Source organism: Astatotilapia calliptera, chromosome 17 (genome assembly GCF_900246225.1).
Source record: "Astatotilapia calliptera chromosome 17, fAstCal1.2, whole genome shotgun sequence".
In the NCBI taxonomy this organism is placed as follows: Eukaryota; Metazoa; Chordata; class Actinopteri; order Cichliformes; family Cichlidae; genus Astatotilapia; species Astatotilapia calliptera.
The window spans coordinates 14270778-14295297 of NC_039318.1; the positions used below are offsets into that span (position 1 = coordinate 14270778).

Consider the following 24520-nt stretch of genomic DNA (forward strand, 5'->3'; position numbering starts at 1 on the left):
CCATTCGATTCCGGTTTTCAAAGTCCCGATTCGATTCAACTTAGCCTCAGACAGTCAGAAATATTATAATTCTGATCATTTATCAGTACTGATACACATGAGACTTCTTCAGAATTGTGAAAATCACAGCAGATGCCTTTGTGTGAAAGTAACTGAGAATAAAACACAGAAAAACATGAAGGAGATTTTCCCTGGTCTGGCTTTTTATAGCAGATAACCTTAAAAATATTCTACAATGTTCTGCATATAAAGTTTAAATTTCTTCAGTATTGAACAACAGAAAAAATTGGCTTTCTTGTCCGAGGTCATTTAAGTGAAAAAAAGAAAAGAAAAAGTGTAATACAGAATAACCTATGTCATATTGAAGGGTTAATTAACGGGAATAGTAGCCTCTGTCGTTTGTGTGTGGCTTGATTACATTAGCATCCCTGTGATAAGGGCCTGCTCTGTCAAAACAAAAGGCCAAAAACATAAAAAATGCAGCAGGTCATTAACCAGCTTCACAGGTTTTACCTCTTAATCAAAGAGAGAGATGTGTGGAGTGTGGAGCTTCATCACTAATTAGTCTCTCACAGGACAAATAGATACATTTAGCTGGCTAGGATACTGGCAACGGTACTACTGGTAGCGTACACTCACCTTATTTGTCCCCAGTAGGAATCATTTATGATAATTAGGAATTTCCCAGATTCCAGTGTGTCGATTCAGTTCCAAGCTTTAAATGGGACACGCCCCCTAGGATGGTTGATAATGACCTGACCTGAGCTAATGATGATGATTCTGATGACTTCTAGATACAGACATGTATTGTTAGGCTCATTTGTCCTAAAGAAATAGACTTTACATGTGATAAACAATTTGCATACATTCTTGTGTATGAGAGTCTATTCGCCACTTCAAAGAAAGTTTGACTAACAACAGCTAACAGAAGCAAAAACAGAAGTTCTTACCTTAACCTCCTACGACCTGGCGTCCACATATGTGGACATCACATTTTGGGTTATTTAGACCAAAATACTCAATTTTGCTCTACAAGGGCCTGATATCCACTTACGAGGACATAATACTGCTACTGTTCTATCAAAATTTTAAATGAATATCCTCATATGTGGCTCGTATTTTTCTTAGAAACAAAAATTAGATAAAAACAAAATCTGGTAATTCTTTGTTTTTACATTCATCAGGTCCCAATCAGCTCAAATATCCATCCATCCATCCATCTTCATCCGCTTTGTCCGGGGCCGGGTCGCGGGGGCAGCAGCCTAAGCAAAGAGGCCCAGACCTCCCTCTCCCCAGCCACCTCCTCCAGCTTATCCGGGGGAATACCAAGGCGTTCCCAGGCCAGCCGAGAGATATAATCTCTCCAGCGTGTCCTGGGTCTGCCCTGGGGCCTCCTCCCGGTGGGACATGCCTGGAACACCTCACCCAGGAGGCGCCCAGGGGGCATCCTTGTCAGATGCCCGAACCACCTCAGCTGGCTCCTTTCGATGTGGAGCAGCAGCTGCTCTACTCTGAGCCCCTCCCAGATGGCCGAACTTCTCACCCTATCTCTAAGGGAGAGGCCAGCCACCCTTCGGAGGAAGCTCATTTCTGCCGCTTGTATCCGCGATCTCGTTCTTTCGGTCACTACCCACAGCTTGTGGCCATAGGTGAGGGTAGGGACGTAGATCGACCGGTAAATTGAGAGCTTCGCTTTTACACTCAGCTCCCTCTTCACCACGACGGACCGGTGCAGCGTCCGCATTACTGCAGCTGCAGCCCCAATCCGTCTGTCGATCTCCGGCTCCCTTCTCCCATCACTCGCGAACAAGACCCCGAGATACTTGAACTCCTCCACTTGGGGCAGGAACTCATCCCCGACCCGGAGTGGGCACTCCACCCTTTTCCGGCTGAGAACCATGGCCTCAGATTTGGAGGTGCTGATCCTCATTCCCGCTGCTTCACACTCGGCTGCGAACCGTTCCAGTGCGAGCTGGAGGCCCTCACCCGATGAAGCCAACAGAACCACATCATCTGCAAAAATCAGAGATGAGATTCTGAGGCCACCAAAGCGAAAGCCCTCCGCCACTTGGCTGCGCCTAGACGTTCCCAGCACACCCTCACTACGCGTTTAGGTGCACCAGGTCTGTCCAGCGTCCTCCCCCGCCACCTGATCCAACTCACCACCAGGTGGTGATCAGTTGACAGCTCAGCCCCTCTCTTTACCCGAGTGTCCAGAACATATGGTCGCAGGTCTGCTGATACGATTACAAAATCGATCATCGACCTACGGCCTAGAGCGTCCTGGTGCCACGTGCACTTATGGACACTCTTATGTTCGAACAGGGTGTTCGTTATGGCCAAACTGTGATTAGCACAGAAATCCAATAACAGAGCACCGCTCGGGTTCAGATCAGGGAGGCCGTTCCTCCCAATCACGCCCCTCCAGGTCTCGCTGTCGTTACCCACGTGAGCATTGAAGTCTCCCAGCAGGACAACAGAGTCTCCAGGTGGAGCACCCTCCAGCACCCCCCCCCCCCCCCCCCCCCCCCCCAGGGACTCTAAGAAGGCTGGGTACTCTGAACTGCCACTCGGCGCATAAGCGCAGATGACAGTCAGGACCCGTTCCCCGACCCTAAGGCGCAGGGAACAAACCCTCTCGTCCACCGGGAAAAACCCCAACGTACCGGCAGCAAGCCGAGGGGATATTAGGATACCCACCCCAGCCCGCCGCCTCTCACCAGGGGCAACTCCAGACTGAGACAGAGTCCAGCCCCTTTCCAGGAGACTGGTTCCAGAGCCCAAGCCATGTGTAGAGGTGAGCCCGACTATATCTAGCCGGTACCTCTCAACCTCACGCACTAACTCAGGCTCCTTCCCCACCAGAGAGGTGACATTCCATGTCCCTATTGCCAGTCTTGGCAGCCGGGGGTCAGTCCGCCAGGGCCTCCGCTCCTGGCCGCCACCCGGCACACAATGCACCCGACCCCTATGGCGCCTCCTGCGGGTGGTGGGCCTGCGGGAGGATGGGCCCATGTCTCCTCTTCGGGCTGTGCCTGGCCGGGCCCCATGGACTAAGGCCCGGCCACCAGACGCTCGCCCTCGGGCACCCTCCCCGGGCCTGGCTCCAGGGCGGGGCCCCGGTAACCCTGTCCCGGGCAGGGTAAACTGTTCCCTCGGTGTCCTTTTCATCAGGGTCTTAGCTCAAATATCAAAGAGAAATTAAAAATGCATGCTGTGGAAGAGTTCGGGCCTTAGGAGGTTAAAAACAGTTCAGGACATCCTCAACATCGGACCTCAGTATTGTTGTCATCTGACATAAGTGAACATCACTTAACACATTGGGTTACTTTCAAGTTTTAATCTTCTCTAGCATCTAAACAGCAACAGACTTCCTACACTCACTACAGACAAACAACAACCATAGTTGTTTTTCCTACAGTGGCTAACGTAGCTAGGATTTTGCATTGAATTGGGAGGGTTACAGAAAACTCAGATGACTACAACGTAGTAATATTAATGTAAGTTAATCAAGTAGGGAAGTTTCATTGCCAAAATTATGCTGATTTCCAGCTTCATGTTATAGTTTTACATTAGTCTCAGTCCAAAATAATCTTTATTTGGCCTCGGTTTAGTCATTTTATCTACTCCCTGCCCCCATACTAATCTAATCCGACTTTCTTCTCATTGGTTGCCTCTTACAAACAGAAGATTTTAACAGCAGGGTGGATGGGGGTCATAGAGAAAAAACACATATGCTGACCTCATTGTTAGAAACTTTGGGCATGTTTGATATGAGGTAATAAACAGTAAACTGACAGTACAATAGATCGATTTCACAGCTTTACAGCTTTTGTTAAAATTGCTCATTCATCTCTGTCATTTTCTAGAGAGAATGATTAAAAAAAACCCTGCCAAAAAAGATAAACAACCCAGCGGGTAATGAAAGCAATAAGAACGTGTTTAAGTACATAAAATGTTACATCCAGGGCCTTTGAGAAATAGTGGGCTCTCAGTGCATGAAATGAGGTTAAGCTGTTTAACTGGTGTTTTATCTATGTCAGCCAGACGATAATGCAGATTCGAAATAGGCAGTGCGAGTTAAACTAAACCAGAGGCCGTTTTTCGGTATTTAATATTTGATACATATCCAGTTATCTTTGCCGCCAGTGATGCAAACAGGAGCAGACACTCACTAAAAAAGTCAAGCCCTACATTATTCAGAGTAATAATCCCGCATGTTTTCCGAACACTTCGCTCACTCGGCAGTGCAGAACCTTTGACAGACAGTGAAATCAGCTCTCTGTGTGTTTATGCTGTCCATGGGAGCTTAATTGGTGTAAGCGTGGGCGAGGGGAGACAGACACACACACACTACACAAACATGCCATACGTCTATGTGCACATCCTGTGCTGTTTGAAACACATCTGCACTGTACCTCATTGCACATATGCACACTGCTGTCCTCATTTTGTCTCATTCTGTGCTTCTCTGTTCCTCCCACTTGTCTTGCATATCATCCTCTCTCTGCTCCTCTTTCTGTTCTTACATTAGCTTCCTTGCCCTCTGCTGCTGTATCTCCTTTTCTTCTTTCTGCCATCTATCCACTCTCCTCCTCTCCTGTGTTTTCTCTCCTCCCCTGAGTGAGAGGTGAGCTCAAATGACTGGGGATAAAAAGGAGCAGCAGCATCAGGTGTAAATGGTTTCTGTCTTGACCACTTTAACAGCTGACTGCTCTTTTGGCTGAAAAATAACTTTTATTTATGATTTCTTTCCTTTCTATCTGTCTTTTGTGGTGCTTTAGTTCAGAGATGACTAAATGACAATTCTAATAATTAATTACAAATTGCTTATTTCGAAGCAAATGAATCAGTTTTAGCAGCTTAAAACCTGTTGTAACAACGACAAACTAAAAAGGAAAATGTACCACACAATGCAAAACAACAGTTATACAGTATTATAATTTTTGTGTTTTGTCATGGGTCATGAGTTTTCAACCAGCTGTGCATCCATCAGGTTGGTTTTTAAAAATGCTAGAATTTGGGACATGTTTTGTACCTGGAGCATGTTCACTACTGTGTGTGTGTGTGTGTGTGTGTGTGTGTGTGTGTGTGTGTGTGTGTGTGTGTGTGTGTGTGTGTGTGTGTGTGTGTGTTGCCATTTACTATTAGCTGAAAATAGTGTGAGGTGATGGAAACATTGCTTTAGTAGAAGAAGCAATAAAATGGTTGGATGTAAAATACTTCACTACAAATAAAACTGTATTATTGGCAAATTCCAGACAAAGCAGCAAAAATAAATATTCCTCCTCAGCGTTACATGGATTAGCATTATTGTGAGCTCATTTTAAACACTTTACATTCTGCTTACAATCAGCTCAGAAACACAGGCCTACATTTTGATTTACCGAAGTATATTAAATATATTTATTTAAAAACAGGTGAATTAAAGGCTTGAGCCTTTGACTTTCAATATCTACAGTAGGATTTGTATTAGAAAAACAGCTGGTTAAACTTGATGCTAATCTGAAAGCGTTTGTGGAATCTGTTTGACACAGGAGGAGTTACCTTCTCCTTCATTGAAGCTTTCTTTACTAACATGGTAAACAAGTTACATATGTTACACATGTTGGCTGTGATGGTCAACAGGAGAAACTCAATTCAACTCAAGTGCAGTGAAAGCAATGTAAGCTTGTCTACTATGCTAGTCTCCCATCCATCACCTGTGATGGAAATAGATGTGTGAGAAGACTTCTGACACAATACTGAGATGAAAGGAGAAAGACCCTGACAGAACACTACTGTTTTATACATATTTCAGACCTGGTTATGTGTGTATGCCGGCGATATGAATGAGGCCCCAGAGGTTTAAAATATGGGTAACTAAAGTTTTTTTTTTTTTATATAAGATCAAGGATCTGTCCATGTCAAACAAACTGTTGGCTTTCAGTCGTGTTTAGTCATATTTATTCCTGTTTAAAAAATCCATCAGTGAATAAATACTTAGGTCAAATATTTTTGCTCTACAGCACCTCGGTAAGAAATAATAAAAACACTGTATTACTGAGCACAGGAAACTTATTAGAGCTTCAATTTAAATGGAATATAAGGACTTGTGCCACTCTGCTAAGAATGAATACAGTAAATACCATTATTCCTCTTACCTGTTACAGATAGATTGTAGGAAAGCGCACCTTACTGCATTTATTAACTTGCCAAAAAAACTCATATCTCCACCTTAAAATTAATAAGACTTGACATTGTTATCTGAGACTCTAAATTCATCAGGAATTTTTTTTTACTGAGGTTACATGTCAATGGAGGCTGAAGGGTAGTTTTGCCTTAATGTCTGTGGTGGTGGCTGTGTTGGTATGCTATATGAATGAGTAGAAATCATTAAAATTCATCTTTCTAAGTTGTAAAAATTAAAACATGAAAAACACATGTTGACAAAAAAAATACATTATATGATTTTAACAACAGCCAGTAGCACTGGCAGCATTGGCTGACTTTTTTCTGGTATTACTCTGAAAAAGCAAGTGGAACTCAGAGATATGAAATGTAATTTCCATATTTAATCATCTGTTTGACTCCTTTACCGAGTGTGAGCTGGTGTGCGAGTGAGTATTTATGGATTCAAATGAAGACTCCTGTCTTCATTTGAATCCAAGTCTAGCTTCAGGGGATTTTTTTTTTATTCCTCTCACCAACCTGTCAGCTACTTGTTGCCATGGTAGCATTATGTCAGAAGAGTGAGTGTGTGTGTGTTTGTTTGTTTTTGTGTATGTGTGTATGTTTTATGATGTTGACAGATGAAGCTGTAGGGGTGATGTGCTTATTGATACATAGAGACGTTTCTCCGACACCCACGTGTGAACAAACATCAGTAATGCACATAAAGAATAAATGCAAAATTATGTCATTAAACCTGGGACCAAAATAACAGTGTGACCAGCATTCTGCTTTGACCTTTTAACTAGAGCACTCCACTTTGATTGCCTGCAGTCAGTGAAGTAAAGTAGGATTTGAGGTTTTGGTGACAGATACTGTGTGTTCAAATCTTAGCCAATGTAAAGGCTTAAAATATGCTTAAATCACAGTTGCACTTTAAAGAGTCTTTAAGGGACAGTCCAATATTTCTTTTGGAAAGAATGATACCACTGTTTTATCTTAGCTTCACCAGCAAACACTGAAAAATCATCCCATTTACTGCTTGTTTAAACTTGGCAAACAGCTATACATTTATATTGTGCTTGTTATTCAAGCACTTTACAATTTGATTGTCATACACCCATTAGCACACACACCAAGACTGTGAACCAGGTTATAAGGTGACACCACTGGCAGCCACTAAGTGCGCTCCCTTTAGCTGATTTTAATACACTGGTAGAATGGCTGGAGAATGCGATAATTCCTCAGTGGAGCTGGAGGTAGCTCTGAGGTTTTCAGTCTCCACAGTCTCTTGGTGTAGCATTATACTCGGATACTGAAGGTCATATGTCAATCTATACTTGATGCAGAGATAGATGCTGTTGTGTGTTGGGTTTCTGAGTGGTCAGTGCACAAACAAATTGGGTCACAAATCTCAGCTTGTAAAAAATGGGTTGTTGATTGGTGACTGAATCCCCTTCAGTGGTTTGAAAAATTCAATTTTGTATTATATTGGAAAACAGCAGAGTGAATGTCGCTTCAGCTGTGTCCCCGGGCGACAGCATTAGAGGAAAAAGTAACACAACTGCTTATCGTACATGTGGCATCTTTGGATAGAAAAAAAGCACCTGCCTTCACCCTCCGTATTCAGCTGTTGAAAGAGGGCACAGCGAAACAAGGATCACAGCGATCGATTTCGATCAACGCTCTCTCCGTCACACACATGCTCACACACGCAAGCAGGAATGTAAAGCCAATAGCTGTTTGGTCATGTGTGACAAGTTACAGTTAAACCATCTGCTCTGACCTCGTTAGACTTATTGTCTTTACTGTATACTATACTATACTAAGTATACACATGCTAATGATTATATTTTAGAAAAGAAGCGTCTAGTTATGCAATTTCATTATGCAGAAATGTTAATTCTCACAATAGGTCTTTGCTCAATTGTTATTGGTAAAGATGCATATTTGATGCATTCATCTTTTTTTTTTTTTTTTAATGGATCAGATTGAAAAGAATGAAGTAAAGTCCCAGTTGTTATTGTAAAACCTATGTAAAATATGATATTTACAGTACTATCTTTTATGGTATTTATCAGCGTTGCAGAAAGCTCAGTAAGTTTAGTCAGCATAATAAATGCATTTAACGAGCGTTTCCCTAGATATGCCTGGAGGAACTGAGTAAATGTCATGGATTTGGATGCACAATAAATTAAAACATTTATTTATGCAGAAACATGTACTTGTGTGTGCCTGAATGCATGACTAGTAATATATAAGTTGCACATAACAAGTAATGTTTTAACCACTTGCACATATATCTTGTTAATAAATACAAAGGTGCAGTTCAGACATGAACAAAATTAAATAAATGTTGAATATGAAGCAAATGTAGCCAAAGCAGAAAACAGTCATTATACAGGTGGATTTAAATGCGGAGTATGTGTCATGCAGTAGATAAATTCAGAAAATCATCATATACGTACATTCTGACAGGGTCTCATAAATAATAATTCACAGCACAAAGACATTTGAGCTGGTGAAAATTAGCATAAAACTCCTTCCCTCAAAAAAGAGGAATGCTGCTTTTGGTTTACCTCATTGGGATTATTCATGTTGCATTTTTCACTACAAATGTGTTTTTGTTTAGTTTTTATTTTTAATCTTTATATGTGAAAAATACAGTCTTGTTTAAAAAAAGACATCTCTTCAACCACAGCACATCAATATTAAAATATAGAGTAATTAAAATGCTAGCATAAAGTTTGACTGATGCCAATTGGTTACTGTTGAGTTTGACCGTCTGCTCTGAACTGACTAAAAATTGAAACTGACACAATACATTCTAATTGAATGGACCACTAAACTGTACTGTACACATTATATTACTGTGCAATATACTGAACTGTACATTAAAGGGAAGATTTCTTTTTAGCACAAAGCAGAAGTGGTTTCTTTCTTCTGGGTCCACACATTCAGTGATTAAACTTGTAAGTGGCCTTGTGCCTACTCACAGAACAGGAGTTACATTTAGTAACAACTGTTATTAACTACTGTTTTTGTACAGTTGTTATTCTAGCACTCATTTAAATTGTAATGATCAGCCAAAAATGAAAAATAATACCTTTAACAGTGGTATGAGACCGTTCTCATTCTCAACGCATAACATTACCAACGATTTGTCACGTCTCGAGGCATCCCATAGAAACGTGAAAGGTAACCTGTCGCATCCCTATGAGGAGCACCGGATTGTGGATGGAATCCAACAGAATGACACTTCTGGCGGTAACACATGTTCCAGCTGTTTATTCCAGCCCTAACCCAACCATAACCTTATCCCTAACCTTAACCACAATCTTAATCGTATTAGATAGTGTTTTCCAAAGCGATTATTGATGAGAAAATAAATATACATCTGTAGATTCATTCCAAATGGTTCTCGTGTTTCCGAACACGTAACATACAGACAGGTTGGATGGCCGAAAGTGTAACATATCGACATTTGTCACATGGCGTCGTATGTTACGTTATGGGATAAGAACGTGTTGGTGATATCAGATGATTTGTTTTTTGTCTTTTTTTAGTATTACTTTTTACCTTTATGATATATGAGACCTTGTTGAGTATTTTTACCTTTTAGTTTTGTGACACCACAATGTACAGGTGTAATCCTTGCCTTTCGTGTGAATATTGTCTGGTGGTAACAGTTGTACTTTAATAGCTTTTATGAGCACTAATCCACTTTCTCCATACTGTATACAGGTACCCTAAACCAGCGCAAGTGGGGTAAGAAGTATCCATCCTGTAACAGTCCCAGACAGTCTCCTGTGGACATCGACGAGACATTTACCCAGGTTAGGCTGCAGTACCAGAATCTACAGCTAGAGGGCTGGAACAGCTTGACAGCAGAGTCTACCACCATTCACAACAACGGGAAGACTGGTATGTTGATAGCCCTCTACTGTCCCTTGTGTGCTTTTGTTTGTGTTTGACCCTAATACGTATAATTTCCAGCATCTATCTTTTTACCTTAACCAGTGCTGTTTCTTAATTTTCTTTAAAAAAATATTCTGTCCTGTCCAACGACAAGCCAGTTCATCTCTACTGAACTATTTCACCAGCTTATTAAAGTATTAAAGTAGCGAGCACATGAGGTAGAGATACAATATATGGTCAGTTCAATTTACGGCAATGATTTTGACATACTCGTGGAGCTCGAAATTACAACATCTTAATCTCTGGCTGTGGAAATAAGCTTAACTTTCTAAATACCACAAAAAAAATGATTCACAGTTCTGAGGTTAATGAAGGAGAGCGCAGCTAGGATTTAAAGCAGAACAAGTCAAAGGAAGATGAAGAGAAAGAGACTAAGTAATTGAGAGCGATGCAACTAGAGGGACAGCAGCAGAGGGAGACCGTGTGGAGAAAGAAAGATCGATGCCAAGAGGCAGAGATGAAACTGAGCAAAAGAAAAGAGGCGACAAAAGAGCAAAGGGAAAACGTATAGAGAGGGAAGGCATGAAATGAGGACGATGTGAAGAGACAGGCAGGAGAGGCAACATGTGGAGTGATGTCTGGTCTGATAAACAAATGAAAGCTGGCTGAGCTATCATCACCCTCTTTCCAATACTGCCTGGGCTGTGGGAGTGTGTGCTTCTGTGTGCGCTCTGTATATGTTAATGGTTCCAAAATTAATCCTTTCTTGCTCTGTCTGAGAGGAAATTGCATATTAAACAGATATTCCATTGCTGGCAGGATTTTCATGAGAGAAATGTATAGCCTACAGAGTCTCATTAAAATGTTTTATTATGTTGTGAGATATTTTTCAGCAAAGTAGAAAGTGATATACCAATTGATCTGGTGATCACCAGTATTCAGCTGATGGGCCATGACAGGAACCTAACCAATCAGCCTCAGATGTATCAGATTTTGATCTCATAAGCCCGTGCTTGTGATTGTTCTGCTTGGTAGCAGTATGCTGTGTGAGCACCTAAACCAGTATAACACTGGCATATTGATTCTTCTCTGAGACCGTAATGCTAATGCTAACACTGTAACTAAGTAGGTTCGAGCCCAGCCTTGTGGTGCTTATGACAAAAAAAAATTGTTATTGTTTTTTTAAATTGTTGCTGCTCTAGCGCAGCTGAAACTGATTAACAATTCCCTCTCCCACTTAACTAATCAGATCAATATGCTAGAGGTTTAACTGGCTTGATGCTAAACTCGGATTAAAAAGTGTTTCTTTAATTAATTAATTTTTTTAGAAGATAATTTTGAAGGGGTGATTGTGCCAAATTTGATCACATGAAGTTTTTAATTTTTATGAGGTGAGAAGTATGTTTCAGAATTAAAAGTTACTACTGTCTAATCTGTTGCTTAGGCTGTCAAACATTAAAGACATACTTTGAAGTTAGGAGAGACTGAATACATATAAGTAATGAGTCCTGCCTAAACAAGATTGATGATCGGCCTTTTTGGCTTCTGTGAAACTCTTTTAAACTTGTGTTCTATTGTGCATTTTAGTGGCAATCGATGTGGATGGGGAGTTCTTTGTGAGTGGCGGAGGGCTGAGGTCCAGGTTTCGTGTTGGCAGAATCACCTTCCACTGGGGTCGCTGCAATGCAACATCAGATGGGTCTGAACACAGTCTGAATGGAATGAAATACCCTCTGGAGGTAAAGGACAGTGGTGCACAGCATCAGTTTGGCTTTTTTAACCAATAACCTTACACCGTGATAACTTTTGTGTCTCTTATGGATCAGATGCAGATCTATTGTTACAATTCAGAGGAGTTCCAAAGTCTGGATGAAGCTATAGAGAAAGAAGGAAGGGTGGCTGCCTTAGCTGTGCTATTTGAGGTAGGCTGATCTGATAACTGACCTGATCACCTGATAACTAAAGTGTCATTATTAGGGTCCAATCGGTTTCTCCTCAGATACTGTAAATGTAATATTGTCATTGTTTGTCTATGTGATCCTCAATAATAGCTTGTGCTTTTGTCTGCAGATTAGCTTGGATGATAATGAGAACTTAATTCCTGTTGTGGAAGCCATTAACACTGTCAGCAGGTTTGGTAGGTTGAAGCTACAGGACAGTGCATTGCAGCTTGTGAACAATGAACATTAAATATCAAGCTATCAAATCGAGAGATAAACAAAAGCGTATGTTTTAGCAAATATAACCCAAAACACGTAATCAGGGAAAGCAGGCCTAATTTCAATTTTTCACTTAAAGGTACAGTAAATATTTTCTTTTGAGCTCAGATAGAATGTTGTACTCAATATACATCAAATAGTGTGAAATTACTTCTTACAGCAAGTTTTGTGTTCTCAAAAAGAATTAATCCATTAAAAGTACATAGGAAGCAGCGCTGCTAGACATCACTGTTCTGCCTTATCATGTTTTATATGTGTGACTAGAGACTGTCCACATATGTAGTATGTCTTATAAATTAAATTTAAAGATCACAAAACTCTTGTGACCATTTAACATATTTTCAAATCAATTAAATTTTATTTATACAGCGCCAAATTACAACAACAGTCGCCTCAAGGCGCTTTATATTGTAAGGTAGACCCTACAATATTTTCATCATCTTTTTCTCATCATGTCTTTCTTTATCTGCCTACTCCACCACTGCTGTTTTTCCCCTCTTATTTCTTAATTTCTACCTTAATCTTCTTTCTCCTCACCAGAAGCATCACCTCCTAGGCTGAAGTCAGGGCTCTAATACATGAAAACATGCATAGAAATGCTCATTTACTCCCAGTATTATTGCTATTAATTATGAGACTGCTTAGACTCCATTCCGTCTCCAGACCAACTCAGAACAAGCCAGATAAGCAGTAACAACAACTAGTTATTAGCTAAAGTTATGCATTAGGCTCGAGCATAATAAAAATCACACTTCCCCTCTGATAAACATTAACCCCAGGTAAATTACATTCTCAAACTGTATAAGAGTTTATTTGTTAAGTGTCCAAATCTAACAATGTTGGATCCGCTTTAAAGAAAGTTTCACTGATAACAGCAACTGACCGAGGCTAACAGCAGCTAACAGCAGCAAAAACAACAGTGCTTACCAACAGAAAAGTTCAGAATATCAACAACTCACCTTAGTGCAGCTGTTATTAAACAGAAGTGAGCTTCATTGACTCATCGACTCGTATGGGACTTCTTTTGCAAACCTTCACAGCCTCAGAATGACTGCAGTCATACATACAGCTGAGGTAAACAGTGCACGACAACCAGAATGAATCTGAGAAAAATTATGAAGGAGTGCTATAAATGACCAGAGAACAACATTTAGGGATATTTTTAAAATGTTAAAGATGTTCTTGCAGCTTGTAGAAAAGATTTGCTATTTGTTGTTTTTTGCAAGGTAAGAGTGGGTCAGTGGAGGCATTCACCTTGAGGTCCTTGCTGCCAAATAACACAGACAAATACTACATCTACAACGGCTCACTGACTTCCCCCCCATGCACTGAAATGGTGGAATGGATTGTCTTTAAGCATGTTGTGCCCATATCGGAAACACAGGTAAGTACACTGAATCACACACACGCTTACCCCCAAAACTGGCCAAATGTAACACTGAATTATTTATTCAAAAGAAAAAAAAAATACTACATAGAATAAAACCATTCAAATATACATTACAGCATTATTTATATAATCATGAAAATGCTGATGCTTCTACGTGTTTAAATTTCGGGACCTTTGGTATTTAATTAAGTCAGAAGTAAAGACTCCTACAAACAGCTACAAGCAAGAAATTCAGCTACTGTTATTTATTTTATCACCTGATCAGGTTTGAGATTCGCATACAGAGACAGGTCTGTGTCAGCCTGTCATTTATATATATCTCATTATCTTGTATTGGCGTCCCCTCCAGCACTTGGTGCCCTATGCACAGCACATGATGTGCATGAACAAAACAGCAGAACTGCCTGCAGTTGTGTCTGGTTGTTGTGTGAGGTTGGCATCAGGTCAATTGTCTTTGACATCTCTGCACAAAATAAAACAAAATGCTGCATTGAAGCGATGCAGTGTGACACATTAAGTCAAACTGCACAGAGCAGGGTTTTGTAGCAGGGTAATCCGGTAAACATGGCATCACGGGCTGACGCAGCAGCATTACTACATTTTGATTCTGGACTGACGACGCTTAAGGACCCCTGACTTGACGAATTGATCTGTGTAATAATCATCACTTTTGCAGCAGAGTAATGGAGAGGGAATGAGGCCTTGCGAATGGTTGCGTGTGTATTGTACATGAATATTTGTGTGTGTTTTGTGAGTGCATGCATGATTGAAACAGTGTGGCAAGGCATGACACAGGCCTATTCATGCTAACCAAAAATAGAGCAGCGCTGCCTCTCTGCCTCAGCCTGGCACCAACACAAGCCACTTTAACACACACAGAGAAACACTCAGAAGCATCACTTTTGGTTTATTTCAGCAGCCTGATAGAGATTAGCAGGAAGATGTGCAACATTTTCTCTTTGTTTACCTCTGTGTGTTTTCTGTCTGCCACCAGCTTGAGGTGTTTTGTGAAGTGATGACTATGGAGCAGGCTGGTTATGTGATGCTGACGGATTACCTGCAGAACAACTTCAGAGAGCAGCAGCAGCAGTTTATGGGTCAGGTGTTTGCCTCTTACACTGGAGTCGAGGAGGTGCTCACACCCAGTATGTCATCACAGTCTAAAGGAAAAGTTTGCCATCCATTTATCCATCATATGTGTTTTTACTGACCTTTTTACAAGTTTTTTTTATGATTATTTACTGTGCACACTAATAGTCGCATTTACCAGCGTCTCCAAAAGTAAGACATTGAGATACAATGCTATTCACCCCCATCCCAATACAGCATGCTATAATTTTAAATTGTGAAAAAAAACATCCTTATTAGGTTTTAAAGAGTTTGACTCAGAGTCTCTGAAGCTTTTCACCAATCTAATTTATACCAAATTTTGCGTGCGTGGAGGAGAAAATTGGATCACCGCTCAGGGATCAGTATAAGTATTGCATTATTAATCTTATGTTTTTTCACTCCACTAAAAATATTGCCCATCTTCTGCATCCACTATGGTTGTAATGTGGTCCTTCAAGGCTAGCCTGATTATGATCATCAAAAGATACAATTCACCGCACTCTCCATTTTCATAAAGGGGACCTTGAAATAAAGTGGGTCTTTTGGGTTGCCAAGCAGCTCGACTTTGTAATTCAGTGGCCCTGCTTCTCTCAGTGCAGGCAATTTATTTTGCAGCTCTTTTTGAAATTGAAATAACGTTTTCAGAAATTCAGAAAGGCTTTTTTTTGTCCCTGTAACAAATTCATCCACCCATGCACACACGCATACACTCAGCCTCCCAGTTTCAGCAGCTGATTAATATCAAGTTGCCTCAGAAACTCAGAACTCAATGTGGGGAACGTTTATGTGTGCTCATACTTGATGTTTACTTGCAGTTGCTGCTATCATCTCTTTATTTCTCATTCTTTTTTTAAAAAAGTTTCTTGCATGCTATTCATAAAAATTGTTAGTAACCTGTCTTTCTGTGCACTGCCTCCAGCTTGCAGCTCTGAGCCACAGAATGTTCAGGCTGATGCTCAGAACGACACCACCATCATGGTGACCTGGGAGCGTCCCCGTGCAGTGTATGACACAACCATCGACTGGTACACTGTCACATACCAGAAGCTGCAGGGCCAAGACCAGCGCAAGCAGGAGTACAGGACCGACGGAGACCAGGATGTGGTATGCAAGATCTTTTTATATCTCTCCACAAAATGCTGAAAAACAGCGCCTGGATGTGTAATTTCATGTTGTTTTGTACTATTATCTACTGTCCACACAGCAATATTAAACTGATAAATAGGTAACCGATAGAAATTACAGTAATTTCCTGTACTTTTGGTGAAAATCAAGCATTCCTACCATCTGCTCTTCCTCTCCATGTATCTCTCACATAGTTCAGCTGCTGCTGTTGGTGGTGACAGTCAGTTTTTGCCTGTCAGTGAGTCACTGAACATCCCTTATTGTGACTAACAATATCCATGTATTTGTATTTCAGAGTACAAGATTTTCAGATTTCGGAGATTTTCATTTCCAGTCTTTATTTTATTATTTTTTTTATTGTCGACTTGTAGTTTCATATTTGTTTTAGTGTGATAGTGGTGGTGAATTTAACTTCCTTATACTTAAAGACATCCAGGAGTCATGTGTCATCCATGTGGGTAATTCTGAGAGAGAGTACATGAAAAAAGATGAGTGACTGTGTGTAGAAAGAAGCAAGTGAACAGGCAGATAAATGCAAATAGATACTTAGTAACTGTTAAGAGGGTTAAGTATATCTTTAAGATACTAAAAGTGTCATTGTGACTGCAGATTCATTGTAAAAAGACATTCGGTTCGACTCAAGAGGATTCGCATTGAATTCACTTAGAGCAGGGGTGGGGGAACTCCAGGCCTCAAGGGCCGGTGTCAGGTATTAGATGTGTCCTTGATCCAATACAGCTGATTTAAATGGCTAAATTACCTCCTCAAAGGCTGTGTCCAAATTCAGGGGTAGCATGCTTCGAAGGACCCAACCTATCCACTCCACGTAGGGTAGGGTCCTTCGAAGCATGCTACCCCTGAATTTGGACACAGCCAACATGTCTTGAAGTTCTCCAGAGGCCTGGTAATGAGGGTCCATTTGAAAGGATCTAACATAAGTCTAACATGTAAATTTGCAGGGTGCCATCATCTCCAACCTGCTGGCCAACAGCAGCTATGTGGTCCAGGTGGTGGCTGTTTGCACCAATGGACTCAGAGGACGATGGAGCGACCAGATAATCGTGGACATGCCATTGGAAGACCCAGGTACAAAGACACACAAGCATGCTCCTGGTGAGAGCACATTTTTACATGCTAACTCTTTCTTTCTTTCTTTCTTTCTTTCTTTCTTTCTTTCTTTCTTTCTTTCTTCCTTCCCTCCTTCCTTCCTTCCTTCCTTCCTTCCTTCCTTCCTTCCTTCCTTCCTTCCTTCCTTTCTTCCTTCCTTCCTTCTTGTTTTAGAAAGCGATTCTGACCCTGAAGCTGTCACAAAGGATTTGGATGGAAACAGGGAGGTAAGCTTGTCTGAGCTATCTGTGTTTTCACTTGACCACATAATTGAGCTGAATTTTGTGCAATTATTTTGCAGTGCTGACTTTTGACCTGTCGGCAATAAAATCAGTGCATCTAATTATTATGCAGATTAATGTAATTATGTTTGTAGAGGCTGTGAGAGCTTTATAAAAGGTTGTGAGGGACTTTTTGAGGGACATGTTGAGTTGGGATTACCAGAAAAAACAGTAATCCTACTGTAATTTTTCACTCTTTTCAGGAGGAAGAGGTGAAATTGTAAAACTCCTTCATTTTTTTGTTTCTAATTTCCTATAAACACAGTATACACATGACATACCTGTTTTTTATTCCTCTTTTAAGCTTTCGTCCATAGTCAGATGGGAGAAGCCAGTGAAGCAGAATCCGATGCATTTAGCTTCAGAGGACAACAGCCCAGTGGAGGCGATTCCACTGGAGCAGACCAGAGTTTACCAGAACCAACCTTCATATCATGAGAACCAGCCCACAGACCGAACCCAAGCCAGCCAGAACATTCCAGTCCAAGAAGGCACCACTCCAACCCCGAAGACACCCACCGAGGCCCCAGTTTCTCAGAATGTCAGAAAGAAACAGGGTAAAAAATCACATGATGTGGATCAGAACTGGATTGAAGGTGACCAGATGATGAACCAGCCTTTCACTAATGCAGGCTTTGAGGGCAATAGCGCAATATGGGTTACCACTGAGCTAACTGAACAACCAGGCTTCCTATTTCCAGTTGTTCGGACAACCTCTCTGCCAGCAATTCGCCGGCAAATCACAGAAGAGGCATCGCTGTCAGTGCTGCCACATGAGGTAGTTGCTCATACCGCAATTTACTTTGATTTTTTCACTTTAAAACTTTTAATTTGAACAAACATAAAGACTCACTGTTACTTGCAGCAACAATTTTTTTCATTCAACCTAATTCAGTTCTTCATCTGTTCTTTTATCCACTGTATCTTTTGCTCGCAGACAAGAGATCAAGGCCCACCACAGCAAGCCAGTGGAAATAGCCTCCCTTCTGCTTCACCAGAGCTCTACACAACTCCTATGGAGGATATCCACATCACAGATGTCTTCTATGAAGACACAGTCAACAACTCTCCACAGGAAATCATAACCTCCCCTCCAACGACGCCTGCCTCTGCAGTGCCAGGTCAGATCAGAGAATAAGTGCTTTTCTTGTTTCTTTCTGTTTGTTTCTGCTATTGCAGCTTGTCACGCAGAGCGAGGAGGGAGTTTAATCTAACAGGTACAAACAGAAGATTAAGTCCGCTGGGCACTTGCCAAGTGGTGTAAATCTTTTACTGTTTAGTTTCAGTTTGAAACTGTTTGTCTACATTTAAAATGAACTAAACCTGAAATTATAATCACTGTAGAACATTTAGACCTTCTGGAACATCGTTTCGGCACAACGTGTCTTATGAGACATATTGAGAATGAGACAGGTTCAGTTTACACCATCTTTTCTTATTTATCATTTTGTCCGTTATATAGTGGACGAAGCCTTCCCGCCGCCCTCTGAAGATGACGATGCCCCTGTAAATGAGCCCCTGCCAAAAACGCTACCCTCCTCATCTCTCTGGATCACAGAAAAGACGGCGACCCCCAGCAACACACTTGCCGATTCAGTTTACAAGTCCTTCACTACCTCCTCTCTCCTCAGAGTGCTGATGCATACGACTCAGCCCATGTTCAATGGTGAGATGTAACAACTTCTCTAGGAATCAATCAAACACACCATTAGACAAAATAAAACACCAAAACTGATCTCCAGGTCTTAATAAAAGCAGTTGTGAATTGTCATATTGATGAATTTTAAAGCATAGGAACATGATTAAGTTCTTCTGTGGTGGAAAGCTGGATTTAAGTGTGGTGGTTGTTTGCTTTTCTCCTCTAATGGCCTGTGGCTGTGTAGCTAATCACTGCTGCGCTCTCTGATCAGTTGTTTAGTGACATGATGTGGATAATGTGGTGGTGGTAATTATGATGGCCAGGAAAATTATGTTGGCTTTGATGATTAGAGTGATGATCAGCAGCTTCCTTTCTTGCTTTGGTTTTTGGTCCGGAAATTAAATATGTTTGACTCTTGCAAATCTTTCAGCACATACCTCAAGAAGGTCAAGTTTTTTCCTTGCTCAATGTAATCTACTTGAATCCACTCGAGCTTGGTGATTATCGTCTGCTTTGGGACTCCTTCTCTGTGTCTGAATTCTTTCTGCGCCTCAACAGCGCACTCTGGTGGTTGTTCTTTTCCTCTGTCCTCTTTAAAGAATGAAGGCTTTGCTTCATCTCCAGGGTGCCTCATCTGCTAGTACCCTTTATGGAGAATTTTCGCACACTCAATGAAGAACAGTTCTTTCCTTTGCTTCCATCTTTGCTGGCTTGAGAAACACAAAATGAAAGGAGATATTTCTGTAAGCTTTCTGTCTTGGATTTTTTTTTTTTTGACTTTGCAATATTTTGCAGCAAATACAGCCACGTCGACGGTTGAAGACTCGACCATTGATGCCTCGTCTGGCTTCAAAAACACTCAAAAGGGAATTATCATCAACCCTGCACTTGCAACAGTCTCTGAATGGGCATTTTCTGCTGAAGGAGATTTATCCAGTGTAATCCCTCCATTACAGACACCCTTCAGCAAAGACCCTGCCATCTTCCATCTTTTTCCTGCCCTCCATGAAAACAGGAAAAGTGGTGTTATCGTTCATCATAATGACAAGTCCTCTGAAGAGCCCACTTTTGTTCCTTTGCAGACTGATGTAGAAAACCCTCAATTCTCTACCACGTCTTCACATGATCAATTATTTGCCACTTATTCCCTTCCTAATTCTGGTTGGAGTACCATAAACCCATCAAAAACAAACACTGCTGATGGAGAAAAAAACAAGTCTCCTCATTCTCAAAGTGATAGCAAGATAGGAGAAATGGAAGCCAGGGCGGATAAACAAATTGATAACTACAATGTCAGTGCAATAACATTTTTCTTTAATTCCAAAAGTCTGGATTTGTCAGAAAGTTCAGCAGAAGACAGTGGATCAGGCTCTGGCCTTGGCAGCAATGGCTTCAATGAGGAAATCAATGAAGCTGCTGCAGTAAAAACTGAATTTTCAGTGTTTGACATTTCAACTATTAGCTTCGAGGACAAAAGTAGATCAGCAGTAACTAAGATGGTCACTGATAATGACAGATCAGTGATCAATGAAAGAGATGTAACAAAAAGCAAAAACTATGAGAATGAAAAAGAGTCAAAGAATGAGATACGGGAGAATGAAAGCGAGCTAAACAGAAAGGAAGGAGAAAATATAAGAGAAAGGGGAGTAAGAAATGAGAGTTTAAGAAATATTGAGGAGATGCTGAAAGAAAAAAAGATAGTGGTAAGTGTATTAGGAACGACAATATATGGTGATAGCGGAAGTGGAGCTGAGGATGTCAGTGGCTCTGGGGAGCATGATGGGCTTGACTTTAGAGAAAATCTAAAGGTACTTAATAACAGTAAAAAGGGTTTTAGAACTGTAGGTGACAATAATGCCAAAGGTCTTAAAGGCAATTTTTCAAAAAGTGAAAAAGCAGAGTCCATACTATTTGACCACAGTGAAGAACAAGGCCATGGTGACAGAATTTATAAACACAATCAAAACAAAAGCCTTATAGGTCCATTTTTAGGGGTTGAATCTACTTTTGAGAATAAAGAATACTTAAAAGGAGGTACTAAAGAGGACAAAGAAGGCATAGCTGAAGACAGTGTGCACGAGTTCTCCAGTGTAGATGGGTTATTGTTTGATGGTGCAAGTAACCCTGAGTTGGGACCTCTTGTTCCTCTGGTCAGACTGACGGACACCGACAAGGCAACGGAGGAGCAACTGGAAGGTAAATACTGTAGTATTTGACACAGCCCTGGCTGTTTGTTATGGAATGTGACATGCATACAAGTCCAATTTCAGCTAACTAGGTTTGAGGTCTCCAAAAGTTGATTCATCTGGACGTAGCGTTTTCAGTGGGAGAAACGTTTCGTCACTCATCCAAGTAACTTCTTCAGTCTCAGCTGACTGCAGGTTTCCCCAACCTTATAAACAGTATATTTGCATAATGACTGAAACCAGCCCACTGAAGGAACGATGGGCTGGGAGGTCAGCCCATTGTTTGAGGTTTGAGGTGGTGGACTTCTCTTAATTTAACCTTGATCAGAGTCAATAATCAAGTAGAATACAGAAGCAATATTACTGGTGGAGACACGGACAGTTAAATCTGGATCAACTGACTATGCGTTATGTGGTAAGATTGCAGACAGCACATTACAATGTTTGACAACTGGTTCTGGCTTGGTCTGAATCTTTAGCAGGTGAAGATCCAGAGCTTTTTCTCAGGAGTTCGAGGAGAAAATTGCACTTCTCTGTGGCAAGACAGGAAATCTGATTGATAGTATATTCAGCTCTCTTAATACATCCATGGTAGGAAACAGTTTGAAAACATGCTAGATATGTCATCTTAGAAGATGATAACAGACTTCTGATGGTAGGAAAAGCACTGGTGATTTGAGACAAGCTTTGTTAACAGCTCCTCTTAAATGGAATATAGTCAATCCCACCTTTATAAGTATGATTACTTATGTCCAAAAGTGGGCATTAGATCCACACTTAATTCCAGACCAGTTGTTTTTCACAGGAACCTTTGGGGAACAGTTTGAAATTCTTATGTAAAGTTTTTTTGTGCTCTTAACTGTTGCTCTGTGTTGTAAATAATAGCAATTTAAATTCATAGTTCATTCTTGACTTTCAAACTTGTCTTCTACTCTCTTACAGAGCGAAGCAACAGCAGCCACGAGTCTCGGGTCGGACTTGTTGAGGGTGTGGACAGAGAGAAGAGGACAGTCATTCCTCTGGCTGTCGTATCCACTCTCACCATCCTTTGTCTGCTGGTACTAGTGGGAATACTCATCTACTGGAGGTACGTGCCAACTTAAACATACTGTGCCTGTCTGTATAGTTTGCACCCTTGCACTTTACTTCAGATTTTATGTCTGTGTGTATGTCACAGAAACTGTTTCCAGGCAGCTAATTTCTACCCAGATGACACATCGCCTAAAGTTGTATCTGCTCCATCTACACCCCTGCTGTTGGCCACAGGTGACATGCTCAAAGGATCCCCTAGTAGTCTTATTGTAACTGTTAGGCTGAGGTGACCAGGATGTAGTTAATATTCAGTCTTGTGTTCCAGATGGTCACGAGCCGCTGACAGTGAAGCAGTTTGTGAAGCATGTCATGGAGCTCCAGACCACCAACACTTTCTCCAAGGAATTTGAGGTCGGTGACATTTCCAGTCACAGTGTTTGAGTTCAGAAGAAGATATTTTTGTTTTTAAAAAAAACCTAGTGAGTTACAGTATGTTTGCGCTTTTAGGAGACTTACAAAAATTTTCTTGTTTTTGGATTTGTACAAAAACGTAACCAGCATATAAATAGATCACCTAGCTCTGGTCCATGTGTATAAGTATTTCATTTGTCATAGCCCCTTAATGCTCTTCCATATCTCTATTAACATCACGTTCTTTAGGCAGATCATTTAGCATGGCGTTGATGTGTAACGCCCATGTGCAACATCAACATGCAGGAAGGTTTTGGTACTAACCATGACCGTGCAGCTTTCTTCTCACACCAGACTCTAAATTTAAACCTGTTGACCTGAAAACTGGACTTTACAACTGAAAGACAGGTTGTCAATGCTAGGCCAGCTACTTGCAAACTACCTGTTGACTTTCAGGCTTTTAAAATCTCCATTTTAGCTTGTTTAGAATGTGAAGAAAGAGATATTAGTCTTATGTGGAGTATTGACATATCTGAATGTTGGTTAATGGTTTGAGAGAAACACATGGATTAATTTCAACAGGTACATTTGCATGGCATTAGTCACCCCTGTTTCCTAGCATGAACCTCCTAAGAAACACACACAGATAGGATTAGATAAAGTTTACTTCTCCCTTATTACTGCCAGGGGGACTTACATTTGCTTACTTTCTCTATATCATTACATTAAAACTAGCCTGATTTATAATTATACTTGTAAAATAACAAAACATGGTTTACATAGTAGCAGGTTTAAAGTCCACAGCTCAGATGGGAGCTGTGGACTTTAAACACACCTCTCTGTGTGTATCTGAACCCCTATATCCTGTACCTGCACTGACTCCCTGTCTGTCTGTCTGTCTGTCCATCATCTTGGTCCCCTATCCCACTCTCCTCTCATCTCCACCATCGCCGTGCTTTCTGCATCCTCACCACCCTCCATTAGATTGTCAAAGAGTCCTATGAGGTAAGACACCAACCATCCCTCTCCTGTTGCAGAGCTGTTGTTGTTTTCTTGGCCTGATTTTTACAAGTGTAACTGCAACTGTAAAAAATCTAAAATTTACATTTTAAAATTTAGCGTTCCATATTGATGTTTTAATTGGAAAGAAAATGTATTTTTCTTTTACTGCACTCGCCATGTTTTACACACAATAATATGGTCGCCTGTGCGAGTTAAACACACTTCTAATAAAAGCAATGGAAGTCAGTAAAAATGGCAGAAATACAGAGAAATATAAGAGTAACTTTGATTACCCATCCGCCAGTTCTAGCAACCTGTGTCCTTTGACTGTATGGGTACAATGCACAGAGAAAGAAACAGGCAAATAAAATATATTCACCAAAAACTGAAGGATAGACTTGTTCGAAGGACTACTAGCACACTTAACCAGACAGTAATCCATGTTGTTTGTTAGATGGCTGCATTCAATCACTCCAAAGGCACAAACACAGAAAGGAATGCTACGTCCATGTCTCAAGCTAGCTAAGGTGTGGCCTAGCAGTTGGCTAATGGCTATAGCCACCTATGTTTAAACCTTGAAAAAGTTTAACAAGGTGAACTGCAAATTAATTCTGGTACAATTCATACAAGAGTTTCATACAATTCAATACAGGTGACCGGGCGTTTGTGGTTGTAGCGCCGAAAATGTGGAATGATTTACCTCTCCACATTAGAGAGGCCCCGACCGTCAATCTTTACAAATCCCATCTTCAACACGTTTTTACTCACTTTTAACACCGCATGAGAGTTACCTGTTTATCTACTTACTCATCGGTTACCAGGTATTTTTTATTTGTTATTGATGTTATGTGTTACTGTGTAATATTTTTTTATCATTGTAAATTACTTTGGCCAACATTTTGTTTTTTTTTATTAAATGTGCTATATAAATAAAAATAAAGTAAAAGTAC

General features: G+C 40.8%; 1 protein-coding gene across 4 annotated transcripts in view; it reads left to right on the forward strand.

The window, feature by feature from the left end:
- The window catches only part of ptprz1b (protein tyrosine phosphatase receptor type Z1b), a 68238-nt gene that overhangs the window by 37718 nt on the left and 6000 nt on the right, over nucleotides 1–24520 (forward strand). Inside the window, exons 3-19 of one of the 4 annotated variants that reach the window (XM_026146602.1) lie at nucleotides 9895–10074; nucleotides 11656–11807; nucleotides 11895–11990; nucleotides 12139–12205; nucleotides 13514–13671; nucleotides 14672–14822; nucleotides 15707–15891; nucleotides 16872–16998; nucleotides 17194–17246; nucleotides 17605–18078; nucleotides 18238–18421; nucleotides 18763–18966; nucleotides 19735–21135; nucleotides 22068–22212; nucleotides 22303–22391; nucleotides 22483–22568; nucleotides 23553–23573. In XM_026146602.1, the coding sequence (XP_026002387.1) occupies nucleotides 9895–10074; nucleotides 11656–11807; nucleotides 11895–11990; nucleotides 12139–12205; nucleotides 13514–13671; nucleotides 14672–14822; nucleotides 15707–15891; nucleotides 16872–16998; nucleotides 17194–17246; nucleotides 17605–18078; nucleotides 18238–18421; nucleotides 18763–18966; nucleotides 19735–21135; nucleotides 22068–22212; nucleotides 22303–22391; nucleotides 22483–22568; nucleotides 23553–23573 (3773 nt within the window). The remainder of the gene's footprint in view (nucleotides 1–9894; nucleotides 10075–11655; nucleotides 11808–11894; nucleotides 11991–12138; nucleotides 12206–13513; nucleotides 13672–14671; nucleotides 14823–15706; nucleotides 15892–16871; nucleotides 16999–17193; nucleotides 17247–17604; nucleotides 18079–18237; nucleotides 18422–18762; nucleotides 18967–19734; nucleotides 21136–22067; nucleotides 22213–22302; nucleotides 22392–22482; nucleotides 22569–23552; nucleotides 23574–24520) is intronic. The other 3 variants (XM_026146603.1, XM_026146604.1, XM_026146605.1) reach the window with 3 other exon arrangements.